The following is a 23,062-nucleotide window of genomic DNA, read 5'->3' on the forward strand; positions in this document are numbered from 1 at the left end:
TCTTGGTCTCTTGTGAATCTTGGATGTGATTTCTTTGCAACATGACCCAGAAGTGATCTTATACTGCCACAGGCAATAATAGGAGGTCCTAACCAATTACTCCATTTCTCCATCCCATTTATGATTTTTCTGGTGTTTGATGAGCTAGATGATTCTCTTCGGGTGGGCAGTATCCTCTCAGATAATTTTAAGAGGAAAGTCCTAAGATTAATAAAAATCAATAACTTATATAATTATGTCCAGTGACTAGTCTTGATTAAAGAGATATGGAAGCAGATGGTTTTCATGATTTTTATTACATTTATTCCCCATTCCATTCCAGAAATCAGGCAAACACACAATTTAATATGATTTAAAATGTAATAGTTAATTTGTGCTATAATCAAATATTTGGACAATTTACTGCCTTTCTTTGGATGACCAGTATTGTGGTTCCTCTCCTGTCATGGACAACCTTTGGCCATTCTGTTTTTGACCTTCTGTAGATCAACAGGATGAGCAGGAACGGATTGAGGAAAGGCTGGCTTATATTGCTGATCACCTTGGTTTCAGCTGGACAGGTAAAATGAGTGTGACCCATTTTTTTCAACAAAACCTGCTTAGTTTAAATGACATTGTTGCATCAGCCAACTGTCATTAACAATGAAAAAAGTTATTTTTTTTTCTTTCCTTGAGGAAGACCACATGGAATAGTGAAAAGAATGATACTATGAACTAGAAAATCCAGGGTCTGCATTAACTCACTGTGTGAACCAGGGCAGGCCTTTATTGTCTCTGGCATTTTGAATAATAAAACTTTACATTAAGAGATTTTGAGAATATAACAAGCCCCACTACCCTCCTTTGGGAGCTGTGGATATCTAAACTTTGGGGAGATTATTGTGTTTCAAAACCATTGTTAGTTGTAATTGTCATAAAATTTAATTTGAGATTCAACCAGGGCTCCTTGTTTTAGATACCTTGAATCAGATATCTTCATCCTGAACAGTACTAAAATTTACTTCAGATGAATGTTTAAGTACATATGAATGAGATGTTTAATAATTTTCTGAGAGATGGGTATGTTTCAGTTTAGAAATTGTATGTTAAATAATTTTTTAATGGAAAGTGAATTCTAAAATCAATATGGTTTATTTACAAATCATGAGTCATAGGTTTTAAAAGCTATACCCTTTCATGTTTCCTGCTATTTAACATTAAAGCAAGATTGTCCAACTGGATTTTTTTCTTTTTTCTGTTTTTGTTTGTTTGTTTGGTCTGACTTCCTTTTATGTCACTTGTGACTACTTAATTGAAACAAGCAGTTTAAAGTTAATATTAATCTCCTTTCAGTTTCTTAAAAATTTGGTATGAAAAGGAGATAGGAGTCATAATATCCTTAACAAAGATAATTGATAATGTAGAATAAATGACTAAAGCATTTTAAAGTAATTTAAAAATACTGAGCAGATTTATTTAATTGAGGGATTTAGGGGAAGGAAGGGTATCAAAATATCCCTGATTGACTGACTAAGTAGGTAGCATTCAGAATTATTTATTTTGCTTCTTAAGTATTTATGAGTGTATATATTAAACATAATATCTATTATAGTTGGTGAAAATTCAAACCTTACAATCACACTGAATGGTATAAGATGAAAAGTAAATAAGTCTTTCACACCTACATCTCGTCTTTGAGCCCCTTTCCTCAAAGGTAACTGCTAACATTTTCTCATGTATTTAGAAAAACATCTGCAGTGCCCACATCTATGCTTATTATTTAAAAATAAGCAAAATTTTACTTAACAGTAATCTTCATAAATACTCCATCAGCATAGAAATATCTATGGCATTCTTTTAAATGGCTATTTAATTCCACTGTATGGAGGTACCATAATTTTATCAATGGCCTTTGTTGATGGCTACTTAGGTTGTTTCCTGTTAGTGGCAGTAGATATCTTTGTGCACCGATAGATTTTTGTGGGTGTTTCTATAGGGCATATTCCTAGAAGGCAAAAAGCTGCGTAAATATATGTATATTTTTAATTTTGAAAGATATTGGCAAATTGCCCTCCAAAAAGGACACCTCATTCACACACACACACACACACACACACGTGTGTGTGCATGCACACACACCTCAATGTATAAGCAACCATATAGAATGTTAATGGTAGACTTTAAAGGAAAACTTTGAGGTTTCTTCCCTAGGTCAGTTAATCCTTCCCAGACCTTTTATTTATGTGACATCAAATCACAGAAAGGAGTTTATCCAACCACCATAATATAGCTACAACCAGTATTTATCCAAGTACCCAGAAACAGAATTTATAGTATTTGCAAGTCCCCTAATTATGATTAAAAGTGAGACATTGTCTCTTTCTACTGTTTTCAGTCATTTATTTTCCATTGTCTTGGTTAAGAGTATAAGCCAGTATTAATGGTCTCTTCCAAATTTTGGAATTAAATGGTCCTGAATTTACATATTTTATCACCATTGCCTCAAACTTACTATTGCCACTATGACAGTGATCAATTCTATACCCAAATTTAAGGAAAATATCTGCAGTTAGTGCTAGAAGAACAAAGGTATACGTGAGTCATTTCTAATAAGTAGGAAAAAATAAAGGAACTCTGTTACAGCAATACAAAGAACACATCATTTACAAAATCACAATGCAAGGTGTAGAGACTCAAACTATGAAGTTAATGTATTTACAAAGGAGTATTTTCTCTTTTAGAATTAGCAAGAGAACTGGATTTCACTGAGGAACAAATTCATCAAATTCGAATTGAGAACCCTAACTCCCTCCAAGACCAGAGTCATGCACTTTTGAAGTACTGGCTAGAAAGGGATGGGAAACATGCGACAGGTAGGTGGAGAGCTATATGTAAAAGGCAATAGGCTGGAGGTAGAAAAAAGTCTTGTTCAACAAACGTTTTATGCAAATTCAGTAAAAAGATAAAATGACAGGTGCCATCAACCTGAAGTGCTACTGTAAGCAAATGAGAAGAAGCTGTAACATTTCTCAAATAGGCATGTTGCATAAAAATTCTTGTACTGTGTTCCTTTGAACAGCATTAACTAGTGGAAAGTGATACTAGCACTGGCTGCTAACAGGAAAGTTATTAAAGTCCTAAAATTTTCTATGTATTGACAGCAGACACACTTGCTTTATTAGCAATTGTCTTGTTGATGGTGCATTACATTCAGTTCCTGCTTCCTTTACTCCTAAATAACTAAAATGGGGGGGGCTTCCCTGGTGGTGCAGTGGTTGAGAGTCTGCCTGCTGATGCAGGGGACACGGGTTCATGCCCAGGTCTGGGAGGATCCCACATGCCGCTGAGCGGCTGGGCCCGTGAGGCATGGCTGCTGAGCCTGCGCGTCTGGAGCCTGTGCACCGCAACGGGAGAGGCCACAACAGTGAGAGGCCCGCGTACCACAAAAAGAAAATTAAATAAATAAATAAATAAAATAAAATAAAATGGGGGAAAATGTCAAGTAGATATTCTACATAATGATTTATATATGATATTCTGACCACATCAAATAAAATGGGAAGTGATACAGAACATAACTACTTCTTATCCCTCAGCTGGTCTAAGTTTGCCACTTTGTTTAATGCTTCTTTGAAGACCTACCTAGAGACCTCCCTTATTTACATCTAGCCCACATTTATCTTTCTTTCTCTTACCATTATTCTAGGTAGGATTGCCAGATTTAGCAAATAAAAATTGAGAGCACCCAGTTAAATTTAAATTTCAGGTAGTCAACAGATACTTTTCTAGTATATCCTACGCAATATTGGGGATATACTTTTACTAAAAAAAAATTAGTTTCTTATCTAAAATTCACATTTGACAGGGTGTCCTATGTGTTATCTAGCAACTCTACTTTTAGGGCTTATGCCCATGCTGTGTCACCCACTTGGTACATAGGTCTTGTTTGTTTGCTTACTTTTACAAAGACCCTTAATTGGGCTTCAGTTGTTTTTTGTACAAACATCAAAATTTTAGTAAATTTTTCCTATGCTTAAAATATATCACCAAAAAAATTCAGTAAGGCAACTAAATGAAAGAGATTTTTAAAAGAATAGCCCTTAGATGTAATAAATAGTTTTTCTCTAATATCCCAGATACCAGTCTCATTGAATGTCTCACCAAGATCAACCGAATGGATATTGTTCATCTCATGGAGACCAGCACAGAGCCTCTCCAGGAGCACATCAGTCATAGCTATGCAGAGATTGAACAGACCATTACACTGGATCATAGTGAAGGTCAGACAATTTGTGTACATGTATGAGTGTCTATGATGTATGGTTAATTCAGGCAGCTGGACCCACTGTCTTCCTTTTTTCAGAGCGTCGACCATGGACTTTGCTGATACGTTCTTCTCCTGAGAATTCCCTGCCCATTTTAGGTGCCCCCATCCCTCTCATTCTTTGTTATTTCATCATTGTCTCAGTCAGCGTGAGACAGTTTGCTATAACAAAATACCATGAACTGGGTAGCTTAAACAACAGAAATTTGTTTCTCACAGTTCTGAAAACTGGAAATTCAAGATCAGGGTGATAGCATGGCTGTGTTCTGGTGAGGGCCCTATTCTAGATCGTACATGGTTGTCTTCTTGCTCTGTCCTTACATAGGGGACAGAGAAATAGCTAGCCCTCTGACCTCTTCTTATAAGGGTGCCAGTCCCATTCATGAGGGCTCCACCCTCATGACCTAATTACCTCGCAGGGTTACCACCTCTGAATACCATCACGTTGGGACTAGGGTTTCAACATATGAATTTGAAGGGCACCCAAACATTCAGTCCATAACAGCCATCAACATGGATGATCCATCCAGTGCCCTTTCCTCAGCTCCTTGATGGCACTTCTGATACTTGTGTCTTTTACTCTGCCTTAGTGACCCATTTCTGTGCCCACAACCCAAACTAAATCATTATCAGTGACTGTACTACTTCCAAGTCCTAACTTGAAGCATTATACTTACATCCTCTTTTACTTCTACACAATAATTCTGCAAACCCACTGGACCTCTAGTCATTGGTCCTACCCCCTTTTCAGTATTAAAGTTTCTCGAATCCACCCTCATTCACTTCCATGCTCACTCACTCCCATTCTTTCTCCTTCTCTCTGTCTCATTGCTATTTTTACACTTTCTCTTGTTTCAAGCCTCCAACATTACTCTTCTTTTTATTTATTCCAACCTGATGACCATACTTCATATTCCTTAGAAAAAAATAGGAATACCTGTAAGCAAATGTCCATGTTCTTTCACCACAAAGTCTCTCAACCTAAGTGCATCTCAGTGCTTATACTCTACCTTCCCTGCTGTATGAAATGGTCTTCCTTTGCTAAAGCCATCATCTCTTCTTTTGTACTGGATCTCATCCCCTTTTACCAGCTATTGACTTCACTCCTGTAATCACCCACTCTGGCTCCTACAACTAGAACATTGTCAGCAGCACTGAAACGTGCTTTAATAGATCCCAGCTTTAAAAACAAAGCAAAGCAAATAACTCATTTCACCCAATATGCTCCCCTGTATGACTGCTCTGTTTCTCCATCCATTTCATGGGAAATCTCTTCAAAAGAATAGTCTAACTTTTCTGTCACCACTCTCTACTTTCTCTCTTCCCTTCTCTCTAGAACTGTCTCTAGAATCCACACAAGTCAGGTTTTGTCATCACCACTCAACAGAAAAAAATCTTGCAAAATTAACCAATTGTTTCCTCATTGCCAAATGCACTGAGCCATTCTCAGTCTTCATCTTCCTTTACCTCTTCTTAACATTTGACACAGAAAATTAATCCCTTCTTCTTAAGACATTTTCTTCACTCACTTTCCATGATAACCTCTCTTCTTGTTTTTTTTTTTTATTTTCTTATTTTATAGGACAGTCTTCCTCAATGTCTTTCTGCAGCTTACTTTCCATAGGTTTACATGATGGCATGTATTACTGTTCAGCAAGAGCCTCATAGCTCGGCCCATCTCCCATCTCTCTCCCTCTTTCCCAAGTCCCAGACACCTGGTCTCTGGGCTGTGCCCTGGGCACCCTACACCTTCTCAGGCTTCCAGGCTCTGGTGCTTCCTCTTCCCTGCATTCTGTAGTTTTCTTCCCTAAGATCACCAGGTACCTTTTTCTCTCACTTTATTCAGGCCTCTGCTCAAGCATCAGCTCCTAAGAGGAGCCTTTTCTGACAAATCTATCTAAAAAACTGACCCTCTTTTCTTTGTACCTTTACCCTGGTTTCAGAAATATGAATCTGCAGAAATGCAAGTTCAGTCAGGCCAGAAGCCTCTTCTGTTTTGTTCACTGCTATGTATCCAGCATAACAGCACCTACTACAGTGTTGATACTCAATATATATCTACTGAGTGAATAACTAGATAGATGAAGGTCAATCACACCTCTGCTGAAAGTTTTTCAGTGACACCTTATTGCCCTTGCTATATGAAATTCCTTAGCTTGGCCTAAGAGACCCTTCATCAAAAGAGTACTAACCTCAGAGTGTTGTTTAATACAAGTTAATACTTGCAAAGCACCTAGAATGTTGCCTGACACATAGTAAATATTCAGAATGTGTTAGCTATTTATTCTTATTATTATTGATGCTCTTCTTATCATGTAGATTTATGCCTCAACTGTCGCAGTTGATACCTGCCTATCTTTAGGCCTCCTTAAGATGTCATACCCTCTGCATTTTTTTTCCTGATTCTTTAACCCTGAGTTGGATGCTCGGCATTCATTGACTGGCACCTGTGGCCCAGTCACTCTGCATTTAATTATCTCTTACTTGCCTGAGCTTCCCTAGATGGTCAGCATCTTGAAGGCAGACACAGTGCCTCTTTCAGCTTTGTAACCATGACCGATCACAGACATGGCATGTAGTGGTCGCTTAATAAATACCCACTTAATATAGTTTAGCTTTAATTAAATACTTAATTTAAGTCGTTCTCCCCTGTAGGGTTCTCAGTACTTCAAGAGGAGCTATGCACTGCCCAGCACAAGCAGAAACAAGAGCAAGCTGCTTCTAAAGAGGACGAGTCCTATGATCACCCTCCCATCGTCTCGGAGGAAGACATTTCTGTCGGTTACTCCGCTTTTCAGGATAGCATCTCCAAAACTGAGGGCGACGGCTCAGCAACAGAGCCCCTTCCCCAGACTCACAAGGAGCAAGTTCAACAGGATTTCTCAGGGAAAATGCAAGACCTGCCTGAAGAGTCAGCTCTTGAACAGCAGGAATACTTGTGAGTTCCAAAAGAAAGCCTATGCAGTGTCATTGCAAAGACACAAGCCAATATGCAGAGGGTGCCAAGCATATACAAGCGTAAATCGTTTTCAAATAGTTTTCAGAACTACAGGGAAAAAAGCAAAGTATTTGAGACATGACTGTGACGGCGTTGTATGGCACAAGCCTGCTTGAACCGACTTCCAGTTCCATGACCTTGGGCAAAGGCGTAAGCCCTTTGAGTGTCAGTTTCCACATCTATAAATTATGATAATAATATACACCTTATTCATCTTACAGGCTCAAAGGTCAAGGATATGCCTGTGAAACCATTGTTGAAACTGTAGACCACACAGTTATTACTTGTATGTTTGCTGCACCTCACTTCTCTGTATATGTGCCTGTCACACCCTGGCTGGTTCAGAAGGTGAACAGTGACAGTGTAGGTGAAGCAGCCCTTGTGTATTTCAACAAAGCTATGAGGTGGCTAGCAATAAAAATAGAAATGCAACACAGATTACTCACACAGAATGAAAGCCCATTAGGGGTTGGGATGGGAATAAAGAGAAGTCTTCTAGAGCGCTTCTGCCTAAAGGAAGCTGCAGAGCACAGTCGGCTTAGAACTCAAGTTCTGGGCTTTCTGGAAGCAAAGGCAAAAAAGAGTTGTATAAATGACACTTATTGTCTAGAAAAAGCAACCAGATCATGAGAAAGGCAAGCGTGTCCCAGCCCTGAAATGTGAGAATAGCGTGTCAGGAGGCTGTAACACAGCATCTCCTTTGTCCTTGAGTGAGTTTTGTGCAGGAGTCACTGGAACTTGAGAAAAGGGTGAAAGGGGTATTGAAATGAGCTTTTCTTCCATGGAGCACTGCCCCCTCACCCATCTACCTTTAGATTGTAGGGGAGATCATAAAGAAGAGGTCAGAAAAAGAGAGAAGGAAAGAGAAAAAGATGGGAAGCGAAGAGGGGCTATCAGAAAGGCACTTTGGGCATTCAATATCTAGGGAGTGACAGAAATTTAGAAAGAAGGAACAGAAAAAGCAGATAATTTTTTTCTTTTAGGAATATTATAAAGATTACATTGCTTATCTCCAAACTATATCAGTAGAAAAAGTTTCAATGCCAACAGATCTTCCTATCAAGTAACGCAGTTTTCTGGATGGATAATAAGAATCTCCCTATATTTATGATTATGGTAACTATATTAACATGGGGTTTATATATTGCTTTTTTTAAATTTTGCCAAATTTTGATCCTTGCTTCAAAAGCCTTATTGTCTACAGATCTTTGTTATATAAACCTCCTCAAATCATCAATATTACCTTGAGTTATCAAAGGAAAGATGAAATTATTATTTATTAATTATCTCTACTTTGTGGAGATTAGGAAATGGTAATACATTTGAGGATAATTTTTATTATTTTAGAATACATTTTTCTCAATCAATGCTAGATCAATGGACTGTAACTATATTCTGTATTTTACATATAAGTTTTATTCACATTTCATTTCTTAGCCAAATTTACAAAACCTCTTTAGACCTTCACGGACTGTGAAGACAAGTTCCATCTTTCCTTCCAAATCCTTTGCATCAGCAGGGGCGGAAATGCATATGCTCTCATGGTATAATTGGGCTTTTCTGTTTCAGTGTGACAACCCCAGGGACAGAAGTGTCAGAGACTCAGAAGGCTATGGCAGCATCTGACTCTCCCACCAAGACACCTGAGGAAATCAGCACCCCTACTGAGGAGGAGAGGCCATATCTCCAGACCCCGACATCAAGTGAGCGGGGAGACTCTCCCATTGTGCAAGAACCCGAAGAGCCCCCAGAACGTAGGGAAGAGAGTTCACCTCGAAAAACCAGCCTCGTGATAGTGGAGTCTGCTGATGACCAGCCACAGGCCTTTGAAAGGCTCGATGAAGATGCTGCTTTTCAAAAGGTAAAATCTCCTCCTCTATTTCCTTGCCCACATGTAACAAAGCTACAAACCTTCTCCCAGTTTCCATTTCTCTGATGGCTTATGTTTTCACAGAAAGGTTTGCCAAATTAATTAACTTGGGCCAAGGGAAGCCCTCAATCCCTTTTAATATCTGAGAACCGGTGAATCTAGAAAAAGATGATACATGGTTCCAATTCTAGCTACTTGACCATCAGCCCTAATTTTATAGCTGGAAACCCTTTTGCTAAGAAAAATGAACCCTGGGGTGAAACAATATACCAGATGTAGCTTTTCAAAATTAGTAATCTTGAGCATAAGGAAGACTAGTGAGGGGAATTAACCGAGCCTCAGGTAAGTAAGTCGGCCCGCCATGGGAAATTGCTGGAACCTGCACTCTTGTTCATTAGGTCCGTGCTGTCAGGTGATGAGCACACAAACTGTGGATATTGAGTGGGGTTTACTCCCAAAACAAATTTTTCTCATTAGAGGAAGGATTATTTCCAAGCGAAATCTCCTTATATTTATTTTAAGAATGACTCAGAAAAGGGACATTATGCCTAAATTGATGTCTGGTTCTAAATGTCAGAAAATCGATAGCAGCATGAATATGCATCACTGTCTTTCCTTTGTCTTTAAGTGAGCTTTGATGTTGTGAAGAGAGGTGGAGAAACTCATTTAAACTATTTATTCTCAAAATGTGGTCTGAATGGTTCATATCCCTCAGCTTTAACTGGAGAGCTTGATCCCTCCCTACTCAGGACTCCTGAATCAGAATGAATCCCAGGGAGGGGAGGAGAGGGGAGAAGAATCTGCATTTCAGTAACTCTGTAGAGGATTAAATTAGATATATTTTTCCTTTTTGGATTCAAAAACGTATGTTGAAATATTTTTAAAGCATGAATATACATCTTTTAGGAAAGAATGTTTTATAAAAGTTAAAACTCTGGGGGAGAAAGTGATACTGCATATCTTTGGGCTTAACATCTACATTTGTTTTTGTTCACTATGAGTGTGATATCTGCTAGCAGGATTTATCTAAAATCATAGTTTAAAATTAGCGGAGGTCCAGGCAGATGAGAACTGCTCGAAATTTTGGCAGTTATCTTAAATAATGAATTCATCCCATGAATGGATTTTTATTCTAAGTTTGCCTTTGTATAAAATTATTCTTCTCCAAGTTTTTGGCTTAAATGAATCCTAGTAAAAATGTTTGGTAGATGCTTTCTGGACTTAAAAGTTTCCAATTTTAATCTAAGAATCTATAGGCCAATTGAAGCATAGGCTTGAGACAGTTATCTGGATAATTCATATATTTAATCTGTTCTGTGTATGTAAATAAATTTTGACAAGTTGTCCTGTATTCCACATTATTTATATGGGCCTGTTCTACTTATTCTTGATGAATTTCCAATTCTTCAGCTTCCTATTTTGACCCTTATCTTCTCATGACCCTGACTTGAGGGTCCAATTTCAATCACTTTTCTTGCTGACCATATTTCTAGGCAGCAGATTCCTAAGTGTATTTAAAGAATAATTTGGTTTAAAATGTACATGTTTTCCTTTAGCAGGAAAGAATATAGAAATATAAGTGGTATTTTAAACTGTGTTGACAAAATTTAGTTGAGTTTTCTTTTCTTATTTTTAATAGCATTCCATTAGGAAAGAGTGATTCGATATATAGCTCCCAAGACATACGTTTTAATCTAAAGTTATGTTCTTAGCTCCAGCTTTGGCTTTGGGCCAGACCCATAAAATTGGATTGGCCTCTGCACCTCAACTTCTCTGCAAAATGAGTCTAATACTATTTGTAGCCTGTTCTTCTTCCTCTAACTTGCCAGTAGGGAAATGTACTGGCCAGATAATAGTTACAGGAAATTTTGACTTCCTGCAGAAAGTTCTGCTACAAGAATTAAGACATTTCTCTACCTTTGGTTGGATCATTCTAAGCCTAAGCCCAAGAGGCAATGGCTCACAAGTATTTATTGTGCTGCCTAGGGTCTATGTTTACATTTGGTTATTCACCAGGAGTTTGAGTCCAAGATGTAATGTTGGCAAGCTGCTTGTTTCTTCTGATGGATTTTGACAGATGGGTGCTCAGACAGCTTTCAGAATCCAGAATTTTTTTTTTTCATTCAATGAACAAAAAGCTATATTCTCACTGAAGTTTGAGCTCAGCATGCACTGTTTTCACTCCTGCTGGCTTTTCCACCAAAATCACCATGAATAAAGCTTTCAGAAACTAGTGTGAGCTAAAGCAGAAACCAGTAGTGAAGACATTCCTTAGCATGATTAAAAAAAAAAGTGCTTCCATGCTTCCACCAGGAGCTAACAGAGGAATTAGGTGAGCTGGAGGCCAGCTCAGATGAGGAAGCGATGCTAACTACCAGGGTTGTCCGCCGACGAGTGATTATTCAGGTACCAGCTGTTAAATTACTGCACGTCCGGGACAGTTCTGTCCCCGTAACCCTTCGAGAGTGACCGACCTGGAACGGAGGGCTTGGCATGCTCCTTTGGTAGTGCATGGCCTTCAGAAAGCAGATCCCGTAACCCTCCTAAGTTCTGTTTGTGAAGAAATGCAGCGGTAATGACATTCGCCACATACCTCCAAGAGAACAAAGAGCAAGATTTAGCCTCTTCAGTTCCACCCACCTCACCTCTGGCTTGTCTGTTTTTGCTTGTTTGTTTGTTTGTTTAAGTTTGAGCTAACTTTGGTCAGGTTCTCTAGCATGTTGTTACCCACCTTTTTTTTTTTTTTTTTCTTTTAAACATACTACTTGACAGGATTTGGCATCTCAGCAATGCTTCTCAAAGCCCCTTTAATTTTCTAACGTTCCTGGCATTGTAAGCACTTGGGAGTAATTCCTCAGCATTGATGCCAAACATGGAAGTGACCCTTTTCTTTCAAATGTGTAGGGAGATGATATGCCTGACATACCCCCGGAAACAGTCACAGAAGAAGAATACATCGATGAGCAGGGACACACTGTGGTAAAGAAGGTATTATCTTAAGTATCTTACCATGGTTCATTTCAAGCCTCCTGTCTAAAATGTATCAGTACCCTGGCACCCTGTCACTCAAAAACAAGATACATGAATAAAATATCTTCCAGGTTACTAGGAAAATCATTAGGCGGTACGTCTCCTCTGATGGCACAGAGAAAGAAGAGATTACGATGCAGGGAACACCACAGGATCCCATCAACATTGAGGAAGGGGATGGCTATTCCAAAGTCATAAAGCGCATTGTGTTAAAGAGTGACACTGAACAGTCGGAGGTGAGACCATCTGATTCTCCAGAACTAATTTTATGAAGAGGTTTAAAATAGAGCTCACAAGAGATGGACGAGATTGCTTATTCCTATTGGCCTCACTTCTCCCCTTTATAAGGCAGTCTTCGTTTAGTTACACATTCATTTTTTTTCTTCATGATTTGTGAAATTTTTAGATAACCATCAGTGAGATTTGTAACCATTATACTCATTGTCTTTGGTCCTTTCTAGTTCTACTTTCTCTTTAATTCAGTTGACTGCAGCAGAAATCCAAAAGTCAAATTTTAAAAGACAGCGATCCCATCGTCTGGCAAGCAGTAGGTTCTGAAAAAAACTTGTGCAAATGGACTGTGGTGCTTTGCCCAGTCGGCAATAGCAGCCTTCTGTAGGGCACCTTAGATAAATATTTGATTTACAAACTTCTGCATTTCAGAGTCACTGAAATCAGGATCCAGAAACTCACTTGATTTATAGTTTTATTTCTTTCTGTTTTACTTCCCTCTTTCAGAAACATATTTACTCTTTTTGACATGTAACTTGGGAGATTCTTACCATCTTGCATTCATTCACATCCTCAAAATGTAATTATTATACACATGAGGTTCTCTAAAAATCTACATTTTCAGTTTCTCATAGCTCTGACAGTTCCTCCTTTGGAGGTTAATTTTGACTTCATAATGTCAAAACAAAGCATTTACACATGGGAAAAGAGAGTTCATCCACAGGGTGCTATGTCTGCACTGCACTGAGCAGTCAATTTCTCAGTCATGAAGCTTCCTGACCAATTTTCATTCAAGTGACTAGTTAAGTGGTTGATTTGGTACTGTGTACATATAGTCATAATATAGATGTTACCAACTGATTCTAGATTTTTCTTCTAACTGCTTCTTGTTGACAAAATGCTGTTTTCAGGATATACCATTGTAATGTGTTTTTTAACATAAAAAAATTCATCATTGTTACATTTTGGCAGTCAGAAACTGTATATTGTATGTCCTTCACTCATCAGGTAACTTTGTCTGAGCCCAGCATTTTGTCCAGTACCTCACAATTTCAGGCTGAACCAGTGGAAGGCCGTAGAGTCAGCAAAGTTGTTAAAACAACTGTGGTACATGGAGAGAGGATGGAGAAGCATCTGGGGGATTCTAGTTTAGCCACTGATCTTCCTTCAGCCAAAGATGACTTTGAAGAGGTATAAAGCATCATCACTTTGTCTGTGTGTGTGTGGGGGAGGTATTTTATGTGTGCTTTGTGTTTGAGAAGAAAATGATTTATCATTGTGTCATTCCATACATGTATTCATGGAAGGATGCAGAATAATTCAAGAGAGTAGAATTCCTGTTTGAATAATATGTACAGTGAAATAATATTTTACTCAACTTACTGTGTTGATTTGTGCCACCTTAAGAGCTTTAAAAAATCCAAATGACCAGGATTCACTTCAGCTCAATGAGAATCAGAATCTCTGAAGTCGGGACATGATTGTACGTCTTGCCTAAAAGTCCCAGAAGTGACTTGCACTCCCAATTAGTAAGGGAAAGAAACAGATATTGTACATTATCTTTGCTAGCTAATATTCTCAGATATTTCCAATGATAGGCATTAAAGAAAATTCAGGTATCTTTTATTAGTTAAGTTCTGATTTTCAATAATTAGGAAACAGGTCCACAGTGACATCCACAAACACTTATTACAATTCAAAAATCCCAACATTCTGGAAATCACCTAGTGCACTGTGGTAACTTAAATGAGAGGGAAGTCCAAAAGGGAGGGGATATCTGTACGTGTATAGGCTGATTCATTTTATTGTGCAGTGGAGGCTAATACAACATTGTAAAGCGACCATACTCCAATAAAAATTAATAAAAACCCCCACAACTAATAGATTGGTAATGCTACAAATGCCATAATTGATAACCTTATATTAGCATTTTGCAATTAAAAATGAATTGGCTTATTTTATATAATAATTGAATATTTTGTTTCTATATCACCAGTTAAAAGAGGGTTTCAGGCTGCTGCTTATTGTCTAGAATGTTTTTCAAACTACACATTCTAGGTCAAATCAATAAATGAGCAGTCAATTTGAATAAAATGTCACAATTTTCTATTTTTAATTCTGGATTTGGAACACTGAAGATATCAAAATGTTGGTATAAGAATTTTGATCCAGTGAATGGAATTTATGGTGCTGGTGAAGATCATCTGAAATAAATTTCCATATCTTAAAAAAAAAAATCCCAACATTCTGAAAACCAAAACAAGTTTTATAAGTTAGTAGCAAGCTAATTTGGCAATAAAACTTAATGTGAACTGACATGGAGCTGTAATGACTTGGCAGTCTTTTTTATTCTGCAAGAGTGAATGTTCATGTTTTGCTATTGATATATCAATGGCTTTGATTACAGGATGCTGTCCCTATCCTATCTGAGCTATTAGAATATACAGTATATACATCATATTACCTTTCTAAAATCCAAAAGGAAAAAAATTCTGAAACCTAAAACACATCTGGCCCCAAAGGTTTCAACTAAGGGACGGCGGGCATGTGCAAACATCTTCAAAACATTCTTTGCTATTGAAACATTTTGAAGTTAAATGTTACATGTATGTCCTCTTTTATACCCACAATACGCATTGAGATTTTATATGAATCCATTGGGATATTAAGAGCATACCTTATTTTAAATACTTTTAGTTCTTCACATTTTGACAGCTGGTGACCTTGGACAATCAAAAGATGTATTATCTGATTATACACTTTGGGCCTTATTTGTTCGTTGCTTGTTTTTGCCTCTGGTCATTATTCATTGTATTTGTTATTAGAGTCTCCACTGCAGAAAGAATGCAGGTGAGGCAAGCACGAAAGTAGAAGTCAACCAGTATAGTTTGCAAGAATTGTAAAATAATTCTCAATAGAACAAATCTCCCTCACAAATGGGAGAAATTTAACAGACTTGCTAAATAAAACTCAATAATTAGATCTGCCCCTAAGAATTGTTTTTCTTTATCCTTTCAAGCATGTTTTTTTATACTATTCATTAAGCAGAGTAATAGGTTATGTTAGAGTCTATGGTTTATGATGGGTTTTGTCTTCTTTTCTTTTTTTTCTTACTTCAGGCTCTGAGTTACACAGGTAGCCACATGAAAGTCCACTCCCCCAGTTTAGTAGAGAATGAAGTCCTGAAGGAGGATGGATCAATACTTAGAAGGTTTGGGTTAGCATGGGGTGAAGCTTTGCCAACTAACACCTTTAAAAAGTTTTCCAACTTTAAGAAAAGAAAAATAGAGCCCCTGCATCTACCTTAAAACCCCTTGGAAACTGCAGACTCTCCCTGCATTGTAAGATTTTTGTCAAGTGTGTCATCCCTGAAGTGTCCTCTTGATGCTTTAAATATAATACTAAGGCATGATGATAGTCAGACAACTGTTTACACAATCGCTTCCTGGGTTTCAGCAAGTCATCAATTTCGTTGAGGCCAAGCAGCTGGGATATTCCATTGTCAAGCACAGTAAGAGGAATCTAATCAATTGCTCACAAACTAATCTTGTGACCAGCTGCCTTCAGCTCTTGGTAATCATTCCTTTGAATGGCACATGTTTTTTTTGTTTGTTTTTGTTTTAAACAAGCTGCTTCATGACTCTGCATGTGAGTGGCAAATAACATGAGCATGAGTGGCAAATAACATGAGCATTGAGGTTTGAACCTCAATGCACCTAGTGAGGCTGAAACCAGGGGCTTTAATAAGTTAAGAAAGTATCATAAAAGCAGTAAGCAACTCATATTTGTGCATATGAACAGGGACTAGCTATGAGGCTTTTTAGTCCACCCCCATCCCCATCACCTATTTGATGTGTAAACTTCAGCACAGTTGCCTTGGTCTACCCTCACCTCTCTCTGGGCCTCTAGCAGCGCTGTGAGGATTGAGAAAACGTTCTCAGCTTTGCAGTGAAAACAGACAATGGAAATTGAAGTTACTGTTGTGCTTTTCACTTCATTGAAAAGAAGAGATTGTCACTTATAGTACTCTACAAAGCTATGTTTAGCCTATAGGACATAATAATTAGAACAGTGAAGTTAAAGGTTCTGTCACAATTCCACCCTCCAACCACATGTGAAAAACAGCCCCAGCTAGGAATGTAAAAGAGAGTAATTGCTCACAGAACTTTAAAAATGCTATATATGAATTAAGGATAAAGTGCTTCTTATACTTTGAACTTTTAAGTCTTTTACTCAATCATTCATATGGAACCACATAAACCACAGACACCCTAGCATCATGAGAGCTTCACATGGGAATAGATTTAGAGATCAATTAATCCAAAATTCGCAATGACAGCTGGTGAGTTGCGAAGCTAGGGATATAGACATCTCAATCCAGTTCCACAGCTACTTAGTCATGGAAGTCTATTTGTGATCTGCAACACTTTATCTTATATGTTGCTGAAGACATTTGATCATACCCGCTGATTGAGTCGTATACATATGCATATTTTAAACATATTCATCTACATGTGTGAGCACAAAACACCAGGGAATGTCCTATGATAGGAGCTTATCCCCTGACACTAATGCCATAGAGGTTTTTACTAGCTCTTGGCAGCGATAGTCAGATATTTGCCTTTTGGGAGAAAAAAAATATATGTGGATGCTGAATAGTTAGAAAACATAATCTGATTTCAACCACTGGAACCAAATTTGACCTTTTTATCAAAAGGAACTAATTTAAGTTTGCTTTCAGATACAAAATAATTCATGTAGAATCAAAAAAAAGAGGAGGTAAGAAAACACAAAAGAAGGAAGGAGACAAGATGTCCAAAGGAAAGCCAGAAGAGTTCTGGCTGAAGTCAGCCATCTTTTAAAAATCAAGGTGATCTTAAGAAATGCATAGAGGTGTTGGAAGGTAGAGTAATGCTAAAGGCAGCCCATGGGCAGAGCCCCCAGCTTCTGGACACTAGGAATCCATAAGGAAAATGCTGGATAAAGCTACGAAAACTGATCCTTCTGATGGTGGTGTAAAGCAAGGCTGCATGGCATCGTGGTTACAGATTCAAGCTCTGGAATCTTTGACCTTTGGCCCCGCTGTGTAGTAACTGGATTATTTTTTATTTGGAGCATTGCTTAAATTCTCTGAGATCCAGTTTCCTTACTTGTTATTATAATAATAGTACCTGGCCCATAAGGCACGTTCACCACATATTTGCCGAATGAAGAACTGTATTTACTAGTAGAGAGGGAGGGACTTCCCTGGTGGCGCAGTGGTTAAGAATCCACCTGCCAATACAAGGGACACAAGTTTGATCCTTGGTCCGGGAAGATCCCACATGCCGTGGAGCAACTAAGCCCGTGCGCCACAACTACTGAAGCCCGCGTGCCTAGAGCCCATGCTCTGCAACGAAGAGTAGCCCCAGCTCGGCGCAACTAGAGAAAAGCCCGTGCACAGCAACGAAGATCCAGTGGAGCCAAAAATAAATACATAAACAAGTAGAGAGGGAGAAGAACTGAGAGGGAACAAATCACAGTATAATCATTTTCAAGCAAGGATACAGGAAAATAATAGTAATAGTACGTCAGAGCCGCTTTTCTCAAGTAATCACCAGTCTGATGAAGGGCCAAGAAAGCAGCACACTGTTGAGTAGCTGTAGGAGGTATAAAATGGGCCAGTACTTGCGCTCTGGGAAGACAGGAAGGATTTGTCTCTCAGTGGTTTTTTTCCTTTCCCTCTCCCTTCCCCACTGTCTCCAGATGGAGCTTCAGAGGCCTGGGCCAACCTGCAACTCTTGCTGGTAGTCACCTGCCTTTATGCTGATAGAATATTATTCCAGCTTTTAAAGACCTATATCCCATGGAAAAGTTCTCTTAGGACATTTTTGGGAAGTTTGAGCTGGGTAGTACTTTAAGGATTAAGGTATTTTAAATAAATTAAATTAAAAACTGTTTTTCGTAGCCTGTCAAAAATTACATATGGAATCACTATTTCAGGAGGAGCCATGTTCTTTCCTAATCAAAACATGAATGATTGTGTGGTTACTTTTTGAGAGAATCATATGAAAGCACAGTTTCATTTATTTGAAATATTTCTTAAAGGTTTAAAAAAACTCCTTGTTCCAAAATACTTTTTAAAAATCTCATGAGTCATTTCAGATAGGAGAACCATGTTTAAAAGAAAGAAGGGAAAAGATGGTTGTACTTGTTCTACTAATAGCCCAGTGCAGAAATATCTAGAGGTTAAGACAGTAAGCAGTACTTTCCTATCATGGGTACTCTCATACCAAAGGTAGTGGCTGCCTTTTAGCCGTGAAGAAAGAATATAATGTTCTCTTGTCTGCTTTCCTCCAGGACAACAATGAGTAAAGCTAGAACCCAGAAGAGGGCTGTGGTGAAGGACCAGCATGGAAAACGCATTTACCTGGAGCACCTGGAGGATGTCCCAGAAGCACTAGACCAGGACGACCTCCAGCATGACCTCAAGCGACTCCTTCAGCATTTCTGCAAGGAGGACTTGAAGCAAGAGGCCAAATGAGAGGCTGTCCAATTCTCACAGCAGAAACCACACATTCACTCGATATGCAACTTCCCGTTTCATTAGAGGAGTGAACTAACTGGCTTGATGAATGGGATTTCCACCCTTAGCATATACACTGCATTTTGTTTGAGTTTTTCCCCATCCTCTTTAACTGTAAGCTAATTTGTGACCAAAGATAGCATCCTTCATCCTGGATGCTGTATCCACTCCTTTGTTGTGTCTGTGCTCACCTGGGACCTGGCCACCTCCATTATTCTTCTTGGCTTCTGCACAAGCTCCATGAAAATCCATTGAACAGAAGAACTTCACCTTCAGACCTCTTCAAATGACGATACCTAGGAATCCTTCAAAGAGATACCCGTGTACAATATATATAGCTAAAATGCTCAGACGAACAACATATTAAAACCACTGCCTGTCATAACTACACTGGGCATCATGGAATAAAAGGCCTCTAGGAATTGCTGAACAATGGTTCACTAAGATATTGCTAACACAATCGAACGTAATACAGTTCTCCTGCAAAAGAAGCACTTCAGACCTACCATGTCCTTAGAACTTCCAGAGTAGCCCTGGCTCCTAGTGAAAGATGGGTTCATAACCTTGAAGAACTGTCCTAACTAAGCACTTATTGCTGGTGCTGGCCAGCTGTGATTTATGACTCTCCAGCAGCCACCGAGGGAAGTGAGGAAGGGAGCCGTGGCAACGAGGTGAAGCAGTGAGTTATTCAGTTGCCAGCAGTGGCATCCTGCAGCTGTCTAGCATCTTCAGGTCCTTTAGATTTGGGACATGTTGGCAGGGTATTTTAAAAAGCTATAACTACTGTAGTTTTCCAGTTTTCATTGCTGCTTTAGCAAACCACGCTGTCTTATTGGTGGTACTTTCTCCTGGCCACTGCACTGTAGATAATTCATTGGAAACAAGATTCGCCCCCTACACAAACGGTTAAACTCCTTCACCGTGCTGGAGTGGTTTCTTTCATTTTTTTTCTTCCAGGTTTATATCTTCTCTAATACCTGCATGTAGCATTTAAGAATCAAACCACAGTTCAAACCCATCTTCTAATCACATTGATGGTTTTCATTCTTTTTACCCTCAGCAAGCACTTTTCACTTTTCAGCTAGGTCTGTTTTTTAGCTTGCAGATGAGATTGAGAAATCCTGAAAATTTGGGTTTGGGTTAAAATTTTGGGTTTATTTATTTGAAATCCAAACTCCCTTGGAAGCCCTGAAGTGCCTTTGTGCACTTTCCTGTTTGTTTGTTTCAAAGAAGGGACTTTAATCATCTGAGTGATTTCCATGTCCTATTCCTTATTCCTCTAGTGGTTGAAGCTGTGTAGCATTTTAACATATATATATATATTCACAAATATATTCATATAAACGGTATACATTTTGAATCAGTTATTTGTTAAAGAAAAGTATATTCAATGAAGATGAAATTTAAAAAAAAATTTGAAAACCAGAGTCTATCCTCCAGGGATTAAACCTTTTCGAATTCTATCTGGTCTTTTCCTGTTGTGCAAAAATGACTCATTGTTCTGAATGGGAAAAACAAAGATGACAAACAATGGCATTTCATCATTTCAAGTAATTTTGCCAAGAGAGAAGATTTCCTGGGAGGGAGGTTTCCCACAAGCCAAATCTCCTAAGCCTCGAATGCTAGCACGTTTGGCAGCTGGATAGGAAAGAAAGCATCTTTGGCAGCCAAAATGAAGGAGGCCAATGGTGAAACATTTTGGACATACCATGGCCTCCTTGTCTACACCTTCACTGGAGCTCAAGAAAAGCATTTCTGTTGTGTTATTTGCAGTGCAGATGATGTCTGTGTAACAACATAATGGTTAATCACCTTTTTTTGATTTTGATTTTTGCCGTGTAATCAAAAAACTTGAATAATGTGAGAAGAAGTGAATTTTCAGTTGATGAATCAGCATCTTGTTCCCATGGTGATAACACTAATTGAATATATCTATGAGGGCATGTATTAGTTAATGGAAAAAAATACAACACTAACAATACATAGCTGCAATGTGTACAATGGCTGATTTAATTAAATAAAATGTACAAGTGTTAAGTGTGGCAACAATGATTTGTTCTTCTTTAGCACTCACCTGTGATTTCAGGAGGTAAGACATTATTAAAGAGATGAAATAGATGTGAAGCCAAAAGAAAAACAGCTTGCCTTTGTTCTTTTTATTTGGTAACTGAATATGCTGTATGCCCAACACTGTTTAAGCACTGGGAGAAACAGAAAGGTTGTATCCCTGCTCTCAAAGAACTTTTATTGCTATCATTATGCAAAGGGAGAAAAACAAAGATTTAGTTTTGGGATCACTAGTAAATGAGAAATAGGAACTTGTGGGCTTGGAGGAGATGAGGAGAGGGGATCCAGGGGTGGGCAGCACAGAGAGGGACCCCAGATTCACTTCTCTCCTGTAAGGTCATGGCTCTCAGGAAACACCTTCTGCCTTTGGTAACAGTGTTTAGCTCTGGGGTTTTATTTATCTCTCATTGACTGAGAATTAGAAATGAAATGGATCTGTTAATAGAAATAAAGACAGGGCAGGAATGTGCAAAACTGAAATCAGTTTTGTTTGGAGACGATTTTGGGTTTTGCTTTTTGAAAACTCCCTTTAGTGCTGCTATAGCATTTTTTTACTGCAAAAAACAGAACAGAAAGACATGGTTTACAAATTAAGTTTTATTTAAATCTTATCTAGTATGAGATAGGAAACTCACTGGATCTGGCTTATCTGCCTGGATGATTTACAAGATCTTCCAAAATTAAAGTACCAGTTATGCTTGAAGTATTTCAAAGAAAAGAGAGTCAAAGCTAAAAAAAATTTTTTTCCAGAGTGGGAGTGTCTGTGTGACCATCCCTCTTCCTCCCATTTGTTTCATGTGCTGTGCTTTCTATTGACAGGGACTCTGAGCTTCCATTGCCTTGAATTTGATTAAGGAGGTTAAAGCATCAGAGAATGTTCAGTGTCTTCCCATGTTTAATTATGTGGTGTGCAAACCCCAGCAAAAAAAAAGGAACACTGATCATATGACCTTTTACAGAAATATATTTAAAATGTGAAGTTGGGGGAAACCCTCCAGACTGAGGGGAGATTATGCATATCTTATAAATGACTTGAATTAACCATAAAGAGTTGCAAATTAAATACAGGCACATTGAAACAAACTTGAATTTGAACTTGAGATGCCTGTGTCATTTATGTCATCACGGAAGGTCTGGGTGTGGGCAAGTAGACAAGCACATGAATAAAACAGATAAAGGGAAGTTAAACGAATATTTAATGAGAACCAAAATCACTGCAAGTTTTTCTTATTTCATAAAGATGGTCTGCTTGTTTTCATTATGTTATATATATATATAAAAAGCTGTTTGAACAAGTCTGTTCACAAGTCAGTCACCACTCCCTGCTTAAAAACTACACTCTCCTTCCTTCAGTTAAGGTATGCTTTCTGTTTCTGATCTAATTAAAGCTAGAATTACAATCTTGGAATGAATCACCTATGTAAATATGTAATACAACTTTTTCTCACTCTAAGAATAGGACATTTAAGAAAATCTTTTAAAGACCTTAAGAAAAACCTTCATTCCCACCCAACTCCTGCACACGAGTTAAAATATTCTTTTTTGGTTATACTCCTGGGAAAAAAAAGAAGTACTCCCTTGCTTTGGATTAGCTCCAAGCTATGGAGTAAACGATACACATAAATATACTTTGGGTAGAGCTGTTATGTATGGTAGCCAGAAATACCTGACAGTGGTATTTGCAGTACTTCAACAGATATCTTCAATCACTAGAAATGCTCAGTTAATACATCCTTGAAATATTTCAGTGAGGCAATATGACACAAGGGTTAAATAGATGATCTTGGAAAAGACTGGACTGGAATCAATCCAGCTATATCAATATTTATATGACTTTGTGAAAGTTTACCCACTGGAACACAATTCCCTTATCAGTAAAATAAGAGAGGATAATACAGTCATCCCTCATTATCCACGGGGGATAGTTCCAGACCCCCTGCGGACACCAAAATCCATGGATGCTCAAGTCCCTTGCATAAAATTGTGTAGTAGAGTCAG

At 38.3% G+C, this 23,062-nt stretch overlaps 1 protein-coding gene across 24 annotated transcripts in view; it reads left to right on the top strand.

The window, feature by feature from the left end:
* The window catches only part of ANK2 (ankyrin 2), a 710,689-nt gene extending 689,570 nt beyond the window's left edge, over positions 1–21,119 (top strand). For 14 of the 24 annotated variants that reach the window (XM_060105174.1, XM_060105137.1, XM_060105143.1 and 11 more), the window contains 11 exons: positions 486–560; positions 2,721–2,852; positions 4,116–4,259; positions 6,959–7,241; positions 8,871–9,162; positions 11,485–11,577; positions 12,076–12,159; positions 12,273–12,437; positions 13,441–13,623; positions 15,552–15,643; positions 18,772–21,119. In XM_060105174.1, the coding sequence (XP_059961157.1) occupies positions 486–560; positions 2,721–2,852; positions 4,116–4,259; positions 6,959–7,241; positions 8,871–9,162; positions 11,485–11,577; positions 12,076–12,159; positions 12,273–12,437; positions 13,441–13,623; positions 15,552–15,643; positions 18,772–18,955 (1,727 nt within the window). In that variant the 3' untranslated portion in view covers positions 18,956–21,119. The remainder of the gene's footprint in view (positions 1–485; positions 561–2,720; positions 2,853–4,115; positions 4,260–6,958; positions 7,242–8,870; positions 9,163–11,484; positions 11,578–12,075; positions 12,160–12,272; positions 12,438–13,440; positions 13,624–15,551; positions 15,644–18,771) is intronic. The other 10 variants (XM_060105190.1, XM_060105235.1, XM_060105207.1 and 7 more) reach the window with 1 other exon arrangement.
* Positions 21,120–23,062: the final 1,943 nt, after the last annotated feature.

This window comes from Mesoplodon densirostris, chromosome 1, assembly GCF_025265405.1.
Source record: "Mesoplodon densirostris isolate mMesDen1 chromosome 1, mMesDen1 primary haplotype, whole genome shotgun sequence".
Classification (NCBI taxonomy): Eukaryota; Metazoa; Chordata; class Mammalia; order Artiodactyla; family Ziphiidae; genus Mesoplodon; species Mesoplodon densirostris.